This window comes from Ursus arctos, unplaced genomic scaffold (assembly GCF_023065955.2).
Source record: "Ursus arctos isolate Adak ecotype North America unplaced genomic scaffold, UrsArc2.0 scaffold_12, whole genome shotgun sequence".
Lineage (NCBI taxonomy): Eukaryota > Metazoa > Chordata > Mammalia > Carnivora > Ursidae > Ursus > Ursus arctos.
This window is the reverse complement of record NW_026622786.1, coordinates 36,230,201-36,242,363: the sequence shown is the minus strand read 5'-3', so window position 1 is coordinate 36,242,363 and position 12,163 is coordinate 36,230,201. Positions and strand designations below refer to the sequence as shown.

Here is a 12,163-nt window from a genome sequence, read left to right as displayed (position 1 = left end):
CAACAACTAATCCTTTGCTGACTGGCCCTGGGATCAAGGGGGAGCAGTTTCTGCCTGGAGGTTTGAACACATTTGCTACAATAGTTGCAAAGACCTTCCTTTGAAAGTAGGAAAAACATCATAGACACTTAAAACACTTGTCATCAACTTTTTTCCCTAATGTATTAGGGGAGTAAGAGGTCAAAACCAATTTTGAAAATTCCTCTTTCCAGCCCAGAAATCTGGTTTGAAAAAGGTGTAAAGGGCTTGCTTCATTTTCTGAAGTAATGGTCTCTGGATCAACAATGCTAGAAAATGTCATTAAGCTGCTTTAAATACAACGGCGTCTAACACATCTCTATAGGCCAGTGTGTTTTACACTTGCTTCTGCAACAGGAGTAGGGAAAAATGATAAAAACCAGCATTAGTGTGACAAGACACTTGCCGTGTTCTGAAAGACGTAACAGTCCGGTAACTCTCGGGAATGAATCGTCTGTAGGTCAATGCCTTTGAGGTGAAAGGAAATTTCAACTTGTAAGAGCCTGAATAAAAAATATTACAAGGTATAAATTGTCATAGTCTTACTATCCTACTCTGCTTTCCCCCTCCCTGTCTCCTGGGAAGTGAGACTTAAAAACTTACTTACCGATAAAATTCTAGTCTGAAGAATGACAAGTTCTTCCACTCCTCAGGGGACTTGGAGAGGTCTAAGTGAACACAATCTGGGGCAATGAAACAACAAGAAGGATTGTTTCAGGCAACAATCAAATGCTAAAAGTAGTGGGACAAGGTGTGCTGAGCAGCAGGACACTTGAAAGTTCCAAATATCTTCCCACAAAATCCATATTCATTGTAACAAGACCTGTAACTTGACAGGCAAGAACTTGGAGATATCACCCTAACCACATAATCACAGCTAACATCACCAGTAATGGGAAAAAGAGACGTCATTTACCTCCTGAAATAATGTACCATTTGTGTGGTATTCCTGCCCCAAATGTATAACCTGGATCAAGTCATAAAGAAACCGAAAAACCCAAATGAGGCACATTCTACTCTTTTAAAATGTCAAGGTCAATGGAAAAAAAAAAAAAAGGCTAAGGAATTTTATTTTGCTCCAGATTAAAGGAGATTAAATTGACCTGACAACTAAATGCATTATGTGATCCACGACCCTGGCGGGGGGGGGGGGGGGGGGTGCCGGGGGGGGGGTATGGGGAGGCAGTTTTCTTTCTCTATAAAGAACAGGACAATGGGTGAAATGTGAATAGGGTTTATAGATTACAGTACTGTATCCATGTTCCTTTGTGCTTTTGAGCACTGTATGGTGGTTATATAGGAGAATGTTCTTATTTGGGGGAAATGCACATTGAAGTATTTAGAGGTAAAGAGACATCGGGTCTGCATCTTATTCTCATACATTCAGGAGAAATATTTATACATTGGAAGAACGATAAAACAAATGTGGTAAAATGTTAGCCTTTTGGAAATCTAGATGAAGGGTACACAAGGAAATCTTGGTGCTATTTTGCAACTTTTCTGTTAAGTCTGATGCTCTTTCAAAACAAAAAAAAATTAAATAAAGAGAAAAGAAAGAAATGTAGGTTTTATTCAAGTAAAAACAAATGATGAGCTGTAAACTATAAAAGAATAATTCTAAAAGCCTCACATGAAAATAGTCTCATCACTGTGCAGCTCAACACCTTGGCAGGAGAGCAAGGAGGTCTAGAAACGGTGAATGCCTCTCAAGGTCACAGAGCCCTGACACAGAACAGGGGGGAAGCCAGCCTGGCTGACTCTTGCCCAGGCTGTGGCTGTCCCGTCCTGCTGCCTTTGAAATGGAAAAGTCAGGGCTAAGGCAGAGCCTACTGCCCAGGAGGTGCTCGAGAATCTTGGCAGACTTGAGGGCCCGATTCTTTAAGCACCGTCTCCCACTGGGCCTGGAGTAGCAATCACCTCCCATCACTAAACAGTACATGACTCTGGCTCAGCCACCTCGCCTGACTGAACACCAGTGTCTTCAGCTGTAAAGTAAAAGCCAAACTGATGATATTTAAGGTCCTTCCACCCCCACATTCTTATTTGAAGACAAAGTAAAAGAAAACATTTAAATTGATTTGAACAAGTGGTTAAATTCTGAGAAGAGAGGGCACATATTCAAAATCTATGTGCCACGTACTGTCCTGGGTCTCTTTCTCCTGTATTTCACTCTCTCTATTTCTTTTTTTCACTTTTAAATATCTCTAAAACAGATGAGTTTTAAACAATATTGACGGCATCTTAGATTCAGAGAAATACAACAGCATTGGTTAATTTTATACTTTATGTAAAATCCTCCTTATAAAAAGTCTATTTGGTTATTCAAGTTTTGTTACTGTAAGTACGGAGTTACACTTTCTCTAAATACACATTCAGGACTCTCTGAAGTCTGGCCGACCTTATGTTACAGTCATTGCTAATGAGGCCACCAAACACCCAGTGGCAATAAAACCTAAGAACCGAGTTCTGGTGTTTTTTAAGGATGGCAGGAGTCTTAAGTAAAACACCAAACCTCAAATAGAACAACCTGGTATTAGAGTAGCAGCCTCGTCACCCAAAGAATCTCATTTATAGGGCAGAATACTCCAGCAAATGAAATAACAAAGCTCTTACAGATAAAAGGAAGGTAGAGTTCACATGTTCTTAAAACACATGAAACGCTCGTAATGTTTCATGCTGAGAACATGTGGAAAGGAGAACAGAATTCAAAATCTGTCACAGAAAATCAAGTACTACTGTAGGAGAACGATAGCCATCTAAATGTTATAAAAACATTTTTTAAAACAGTATTTATAACAGTCCCCCCGGTGAGGCTACACTGTAAAGCTACATAGGTCTAGAGGCAGGAGAGCCCACAGCATGATTCACGGGAAACCTTTAGCCTGAACTACACAATCGGTCGGGCAACTAAGCAGAGACCCACCGAGGAAGTGGGCATGGAGGGTGACCTCTGCATTTAACACACCAAAAGAGGACTCTCTTAGTAATAAAGATGATGCAAAATTCACAAATAGATAATCTAGAACAGCTTCTGCTAGTTCACGTACATAAACTATAATGCCTTACTAATTCTCATTCCTATCATGTGCAGGCTTCCTCCAACATACCTGAGAAAAGAAAGTCTAAGATCCAGTATCAAGTATTCTAAGAATATTCTTTACATCTTTTGAATAGATATGCCAAAAGGTTCCCTTTGACGAACTCTATTTCATAAGGCAAAAATACAATTAACTTGCTAAAACAGTCTCTCTTAAAATAAAGTCAAATTAATAACCAACTTCTCTCAATTTGGTAAAAACTATTCTACATTCTGGTAGAAGGAAAACGAACAAGGACACCACTGCCCAGGAGTCAGTTAATAAATCCTGTTCTCTGGCATTGCCTATCCTACCTAGCCACTGACGCTGTCTTTGGCCACATTTCTTTAAACTATTTTCCAAGAAAAATCAATTGAGGAGACCAACAGAAGAATCACTGGAAAATAGTTGTAAGATGCATCTAATTAAGAGGACAAGGGGCATTTCAAGGCTGTTGGCCACAGAACCAAGCTGCTGCCAGCTGGGTGATCTCTGAAAGCAGCCTGGGGCCCCTGGTGGTGCTGGTTTATGGGCTCCTTCTCCCAGAGTCAAGAGCATGGGGCACATTTACTCATGAAGAGATGCTCAACGGCAGCCTGCGGAAACAGACTCAGAACCTCTGTTTTACAGATGTGTTCTTTGATTCTTTTACCAAAGCGTCTTAAGATGGGATTATAGGAAGTATGGTCGAATGAACTCCGGGATGCTCTCTTCTAAATAAAACCATTCTACCTTTAAACTGCTCCTAGGACCCCCCCTCACTCCTGAACTGTTAGCTTCTTGAGGAGTCATGACTGATTAATCTTGGTAGTACATGACCCCAGTACATAAAACAGGAAGTGCTTTGGGCACGATAGCTTCTACTCCAGAGATGTGTTGAATGAATGGCAAAACTCCGGGAGCCTTAGGTCAACCACGTTGCACCTACATATAACGAGTTTTTAAATTCTTAACAGAGTGGCACAAAATAATTCTACCTGATTAGATATTAACTTTTTGCTAAGCAACCTCCTCAAAGAGAAAATGAGTTGCTAACCACAATTTGTCTTTGAAGAACATTAATGTCGTTAACATATAATTGCCAAGAGCACCAAGCATTTTAACATACATTATTTCATTTAGACTCTTTTTTTTTTTTTTTAAAAGCCTAAATGCCTCCTCATGGAGGGAAAAACCTCAACAAACAGGAAACACCTGTACATGTACCTCAACCCCCCTCCCCCACCAATCTTGAGTTGTACCAAGAAGTTCCACAAATGCTCCCCAGTCCTATCGCAGTGAGTCCTATCTCAGTTCCCTGGTATATTCAAGCCTCAACTAAGTCAGCTGTCACAAAAGCAACCTCGCTCCATTTGGGTTGTCAGCACACGAGGGGATGTCTGTTCTTACCACAGAAGATGATAAAGGCATATAATGAAATTATCAGTGCGTTACCTATTTCAACGTCGCTGTCAATATTCAGTGTCTCATTAGAAGGAAACATGGTCCCTTTCTTGTAATGCTGCTTACAGACTTTTAAGCCAATTCTATTGTCTTCATTTTCTCCATAACCGAGGGTCCCCAGGGATATGTTCTTTAGATGATGATACTGTTAAACATAGTTAAATAAAAATAATATTAGCTTTTAAGAGTTTCATCAGAAGTTACAGCATATGGAATACACTTTTAGCTATTTTAAATAGTTTATATCAGATCCTTCAATAGAACTCCCCTGTGTAAAATACCACAAGGTAATTTTCTCATGGTTGGGCAGGAAACACACTGCCTCACGGAGCTCAGAGCTAAAGTAAACATGCTGCTGACAGACACTCCCACCTCCCTGACCGCCAAAGCAGAGGTGCTCTGACCTCACAGCAGACTACTGTCCCCTGCTCCAAGCCCCACCTTCCCAAGCCACACTGGCCTCCAGGCAGTTCCTGGCGCTTGCCAGGCACATTCCATGCTGTTCCCCCTGCCTGGAACCCCGTGTTATCCGTCTGCTAGGTTCACTCCTTCAGATCTTGAGTCAAATATTACCACTTAGTGAGACCTTCCCTTACCATCCAGTGCAAGTTGCAAACACGCATCCCCAGCACACAGGCTCCAGCAGGCACTGCCAATCTCCTCCCCTGCTTTATGTCACAGCAGCTTTCACCTTCTGACACCCCATTGAAGACCCAAGCCATCCACACCCCACATCTCACTTTAACATAACCGGCCTTAGCTTACATGAACTTACAGTAGCTCTCATTAACATGACTTTACCGTTCGCCTATCTGCACTAAGAGGGTTAAGAGGGCTTCACTAGCTCCCACCTTCATGAATATGACTTTATTATTCCAGAAAACTTTTCTTTCTTTCTTTCTTTCTTTCTTTCTTTCTTTCTTTCTTTCTTTCTTTCTTTCAGAGAGAGAGAGGGTGGGGAGGCTGGTGAAATCAGACCCATCATGGAGCCCAACTGGGGCTGGATCTCAGGATCCTAAGATGAGATCATGACCTGAGCAGAAATCAAGAGTTGGACACTTAACCAACTGAGCCACCCAGGCGTTCCTATTCCAGAAAAGTTTTGCCCAGTAACGTAAGTTACAAATAACTCTATTGTTCATTTCAGGAACTTCCAGAACAACTCAATTAGACAGATAATTTGAAGATTTAGCCTAATAAATCCAAAACTCTTTGAAACCATGCCCCTCTCCCCACAAACCCTCACCTTCTTGTGTCCACCAATCCAAAGCTATTACATCATATCTTTACCCAATTCTAACTGAGCTCCCCTCACACTGAAAGACCCACCCTACATCAGACTTGAAAATCTGTATTTGGACTTTGCCCTCTTCACCCAAGGCACTAATGAGAATTATCAAGGGAGCATCTCCCTTACCTCTGTAAGCAATAAGCTCAGTTTTGCTTATCAACATGTTTTCTTGGTGGTGTTTTCAGGGAGCTAGCATTCAGTGCTATATATTTCACTTCTTTTCATTTGTCTGGTTCTCTTCTCTACAGTGAAGTTCTATAAGAATGGGGCTTTTGTCCATTTTATTCATGATGCATTCCCGGTGTCTAGAACAGTACCTTGTATATCATAGGCACCCAAATATTTATTGAATGAATGAGAAAAGAAAAAATAAGAATAACAATTTCTCTCCCCTAAGCGCTTTCTTCAGGCCTATCAATCTGGTTTCTCAATAACCGCTTAGATACAACTGCATATCCTACTCCATATTCTTAAGATTCAGCTAGGCTTTTTCAGGCTAAGACATCAAAATTGAGACTCTGGAATCTTAGATTTGGTATCTCATTCATCAAAACTTCTGAGATTATTTATAAATCCACTCTTGGCTATTTGAATTTGGGTAAAGTAATATCCCAAAAGTAGTGGGTGTAAAGGGATAAATAAAAAAAAATACAAATCTTCAAGAAAAAAACTTAAATAGGCAAAATCTTTCATGTGGAAATGTAGCTAGAGAAAGAGCAATGAACATTTTTTGGCACATTGTGCAAAATTTAAATTAGAATAGTTTAATACATGCATATATATATATATATATTTTTTTTTTTTTGCTAAAACAACAAAGTATCGACATATTCTTAAAATGTAGGTCATTCACAACAAAACACTTGCCTGACTGATAGCAAAAAAGATGCTCTCATAGGCATCCTCCTGAGTATAGACACTGCAACTATAGTCATCTTCATCCGTGCCAGGATAGCCTTTTAAAAACAAGTGCTTAAAAGCAACAGAGTTCTCTTCTTTGAAAGCAACCACCATCTGGTTACTTAAACCAAAACGAACAAGCTAGAAAAGAAAATCAAATAAGAAGATGTGAATTTTCCATTTACCAGGGCGGGCAAATGCATTCTTATTATCATCAACCGCCCCCCCAAACGTCAGCAAGTGTTTACTAACCACATTAATGTCAAAATACAAGCATCAAAAAAGAATACCCTCATCAAACTACATCAGCAAGTCAAAACAGTAAAATTACAGGACATTACCACTCCCAGTGACTACCAACTTCGCTGGTCTTAAATGAAGGAGAAAAAGGAGAAATCCAAACCAGTGAAGTCAGAATCCATTTTTTGTATACGTGGGTTTCAAATTAATTGTTTTACAAATTGATGTACTCAATAAAGTAATGTCATTTTTTGTTGATTTAACATTTAGAAATTGTAATTATTTTTAAAAATCACAGCTATGTTTATATATAGCTTTTAAGAATGTTTTAGAAAAGTGGACTACATAATACTTACTCCAGCTAAGATGTAGGAGTTGTCAAAGGAATTCAGTGATCCCAGCTCCGCAAGAACTCTTATATAAGATCTACACCCAGGAGTTCCCGCTCCGAGATCTATAGCACCAAAGCACCAGGAAGAATAACAGGGCTTGCTTTACCCCTCTGAATTCAAACCCATCCACTGTCAGCAAGCTCCCCCTTTCTTGTGATAAAGTTCCTATTTATTCTCCCTTACACTGTATCCTAGCCCAAGGTTAGGCACTAAGGGCTCTCTTTACCAGGAGGGAACGTATTCTTCCTGCCCATCTTGGAACCCAATAAGTGGGGGAAATTAGCAGGCACTAAATGTGTACCCAAAAAAACCAGGAAATTATACACACAGCAACAATCTCTCTCTCTCTCATGCACATGCAATGACAGAAGACAAGTCAAACCTTTATGAGCCCTGTCCCACACACCCTTCCCCATCTACCCACTTCACCTCCTCATCTGCTTTATAAGACAGTAAAAGTCCAAAAATTGTGCCCTAAATCTTCATCCCACTAAGTCTCCAAAGCAATTTGGGACTCTGTTTCTTCATGTGTGAAATCAGCAAGTCCGACTAGATGACTGTGGCATTTCTGCTATGTGCTGTCACTCCACGGTTGGATATGAGACTGCACAGCACTGAATCAGACATCAACTAATGAACCTTTCAGATGAAACACATGGTAATCTGCATATGCAAATGTATATACTATTTTTTAGTGATTTATATTTTTTAGCTTTTAAGTTTTGTCTGACATCTTGAAAAGGCTGAATAATTAAAAATAATGGCTACCATTTTTCAGCAACTATTATACTCCAGGTGCTTACTGAACTGCATTATAAGCACGATCTCCGTTACTAACACAACTCAAAGGTGACGTCACTATGGTTAATCCCTACTTACACATGTGGAAACTGAGATATAGCCCCATTAAATTGCCGTAAATCACGTAACTAGAATGAAAGTCAGGTCTAACTCCAAAGTCACTCTATGGTATTATACAATTTCCCTCTGTCTTTGGGACTCTTCTTATAGAAAAGAATTTAGGTGCTAGCTTTTGAGAATTGCAACTACTGTCTGAGGACGTACTTAAACTGATACTCTTCAGCATCTGTGCCTCACCAGGTCACATTCCTCAAATACCAAGTCAAAGGATTGAGCAATTGTTAAAACCCAGCTTATCAGATAAGAAACCCCACAGCATCCAACCTGTGCTAGAAATCAAGCAACTGGAAGCTAAAGGTTCTTCCAAGCACATAACATCTGTCAGTGGTAGCTGTAGGAGATGCCAGAAAAGGTCATGTAGCCTTTTGGAAGCCAAAAGTAAACCAGGGAACCAATACACACATGATTGTTTCAAGGTTTTATTAAATACTGACACACAAATGAAAAAAAAAAAAACTGGTATACATGCACATGAATTAAGTTCTTCAATCAAAGTCTGCTGAGTGCTTATTCTGTCCTGAGCTGGGATAGGACGTGGGCAAGAGTACCAAGGACCGTGCCTAAAATTTACAATTTTTTAAAAAATTTAATTCTCCAACACCCTATGAGGGGGATATGACACTGGGCTCCGCAAGGACAGGATTTCTCCCCCCTACTCAGGAACTGGAACAGTGCCCAGCACAGTGCCGGAGTCAAATACTGAACCCGCTGATGAATATAATCCCATTTCATACATGTGCAACTGAAGTCAGGGAACATATTCAGGTTGGAACAGCTAGAAAGTGTCAAAATGAGGTCCGTTAGGCTTACAGATCCCTTCTCTTGACCACCTGGCCACACTACCTCTCAAACAGATGCTGCAACTTAACTCTAGAAGCAAGGATATTCAACCCATCCCTCCCACACTCAGACTTGAGCTAAAAGAACCAAAACAAACCAAAACAAAAAAACACCAAAGAAGAAAAAATCTGAATGGGGAATGTATAACTTGACAGAGAAAGTAGCATACTATTTGCTGATATTTTAAGCCAGCATCTTATTGAAACTCAAAGCTCATCAACTCAACTTTGGGAATGAGAGAACATGAAAGTGTGATCTCTGCTTGGAACCACCCCCATCTGGCGTCAGGAACAAGAAATTTCCTCCGTTCCATTATTCCTAGAGCAAGCTAAGATCCACCTATATGGCCCAGCATCAGGTCAGGGTGGGATTTTCAAAGCATCTGTTAGTAGAGAAGAGAAACCCTCGGGAGGAGATCGTAAGTCCCCTTCCTGCTATGGCAGAATCAAACGTTCCCTGTGGAGCAAGAGTAAGATGACGGGGGTCAAATGGTTGACGGAAAAATGCACTCTTGCCCCACTAACTAGATCTTAAGATTTGCCAAGACTATGATATAAGACAGAAAAATAGTTACACACTAAGTGCAGCCTGGCAAAGATTGTGGAGGTAAGACCTAATTATGAAATCAGTGTAGGAGAAAATATTCTGTACCAGGTAAAAACAAGACACTGCTCTAATAATGGACAAAGACTATGGGAAGGGATGAGTGGAACTGGCAAAGGAATGTGGACACCTCTCTCAAGATTATAAATTACTGCAGAACGCAGGGTAGGAATGTCTTTTTTTTTTTAAAGTTTCCTCCTCATCAACCTTGATAAAATGCCACCCATCCCATTAGACTTGAAGAGGGAGTGCTAAGAGACAGAAAAAGAGAAGGAGGGACAAATGGGATCTGAAGGAAGGAAAGGTATTCAAGAAATCTGCTCCAATTGGATATCACCCACGTAGCAAAATTTAACTAGAATGGTCCTCTAGCAGGACAAGAGTTGAATCTCTCCCCAACTTTGTTAGGGGAGACAGGGTATACCCACACAAAAGGTAAATGATCGTTTCCCAGAAATAGTCTATTAAAAGCAAAAGCAGTGAGATAAATAACAGCAGGTATTAGTGTCTCCAGGAAAACCACGTGGTGACTGGTCAGGCAAGACTGGTGGGGGACTTCCAAGGGCACCTGCAAGATGACAGAGAAAAAGAATCACTCTGGACTTGATGGGACAGGGCAAGAAGAGAATCCCTGCGTGCACCCAGCTGGCTGGGGTTGGGGAGGAAACAGATGAAAACCCACTGGAAAGGCAAATCGAAGGAAACTGTGGAAATCTGAACTTCAAGCTACACAGTCAAGATTTTCTTCTGTGGGAAAATGGGTACCACACAAGATTCTGAGCAAGAGAGTGACCCAATGAAGGCATTCTAAAAAAATTTCGTTTTACGTTAGCATTTAATGCACTGGGGTGGGTGTGGACACGGAAGGTAGGCAGAAGACAAAGTCTGGAAGCAGCCTCGTTAACTTGGCTGTATTCTTAGACCGCAAACTGAGGACAGGACCCATGTCTGGAATAAAACCAATCTGAGAATAAGAACACAAACTCTCGAATCCGACGCTACCCCTTACCAACTGAACGGCCGTAAGCACATTACTTATTCTCTTGGGCCCCATCTCCTCATCCACAAGAAGGGCGCAATAACTGACCCTGCCTCACAGGGTTGCCGTAGGGATGAAATGAATGAACACGCAGAAAGCTACGCCATGTGTTAGGTTCCACCTCGTCAGCAGGGAGTATCCCAGCAGGACACACAGCCCAGGAGGTGCTTCATATATATTTTAAATTAAGGAGATAAGAGTCTGTGCCAGAGAGAGGAGACAGCGTGTATGGCAAAGCATAAGTAGACACAGGGTTTTTTTTAAGATTTTTATTTATTTATTTGTCAGAGAGAGAGAGAGAGCGAGAGAGAACGAACAAGCAAGGGGGAGCTGAAGGCAGAGGGAGAAGCAGACTCCCCACTGAGCAGGGAGCCTGATGTGGGACTCGATTCCAGGACCCTGGGATCACGACCTGAGCTGAAGGCAGACGCTTAAGTGACTGGGCCACCCAGGTGCCCCAAAGTAGACACAGTTTTGAAGGAAGAATCCATGAGATTTAGTAGACATCAGGACAAAGAAGGTAAGTCAAACATCGGGATGTTCTATGCCCAGATAAGGCAGAGTTTTAGTAACATTAATAGATGAAGAAGCTGAACTGAAAGCTGTTTCGGCCATAGAAGAAACTGGGAAACAATGAAAATTAACCAAATGAAAAGGGGGACATGACTTCTCTTCCTTCCAAGTAATACTAATAACGTACCTACTTTATAGGATGCCAAAATTAAAACTTCAAAACCAAGAATTAAAATGAGAAGATTTTTAAATGGAAAAAGCCAGGCATACACACTTAACGGGGTCCCTGTATCTTAGCTTTGTCAGGTTCTTTTCAACTTTGTTGTTTCTTTTAGAGCAGCCTGGTTACCCTAAAACTTGGTACAGTGGAGAGCATGTCATACAATGAAACGACCTCTTTAGGATCACAGAATAGAGATGCAACTTCATTTACGACAGAACGCTCCTCTCATTCCTAAAACGATACGAAGGTATTTTTAGAAAGGTATTTTATTTTGTGTACCAGAATTAACCTCTTTACGAACATCTTTACATTGATAACAGGATGATTATTTGCCAAAGGAGCCAAATCCCCCGAACTGGTAGTGTTTTTAAAAGGGCATGCATTTCAAGTGTAGTTACCGAGCCTCCCTGAAATGAGTTCCAAACCATAGTTTCAAAAACTAGATGACAACTCCGCTGGCTATTGTGATCCTGGGGATAAAGTCTCAATAATACGAAATTCAACAAAAATCCCAATGTAGCCCTTGTATGCCCCTGACAGGCCCAAGGGTAAGTATTTACTCACCGACTGAGCTCCTGATGGAAGGCAAACAGAATTCTGTCTAGTCTCAAGTCAGAGCAGTCAAAACTGCAATTTCAAAAGTGTGTTTGAAAGCAGATGAGA

General features: G+C 40.9%; 1 protein-coding gene across 3 annotated transcripts in view; it reads right to left on the bottom strand.

Moving 5' to 3' along the window:
• Positions 1-12,163, bottom strand: part of MCOLN2 (mucolipin TRP cation channel 2) — a 55,686-nt gene that overhangs the window by 25,316 nt on the left and 18,207 nt on the right. For all 3 annotated transcript variants that reach the window (XM_057310519.1, XM_044383681.3, XM_057310520.1), the window contains exons 3-6: positions 6,697-6,870; positions 4,530-4,683; positions 626-701; positions 425-521 (exon numbers count right to left, since the gene is read on the bottom strand). In XM_057310519.1, coding sequence (XP_057166502.1) covers positions 425-521; positions 626-701; positions 4,530-4,683; positions 6,697-6,870 — 501 coding nt within the window. The remainder of the gene's footprint in view (positions 1-424; positions 522-625; positions 702-4,529; positions 4,684-6,696; positions 6,871-12,163) is intronic.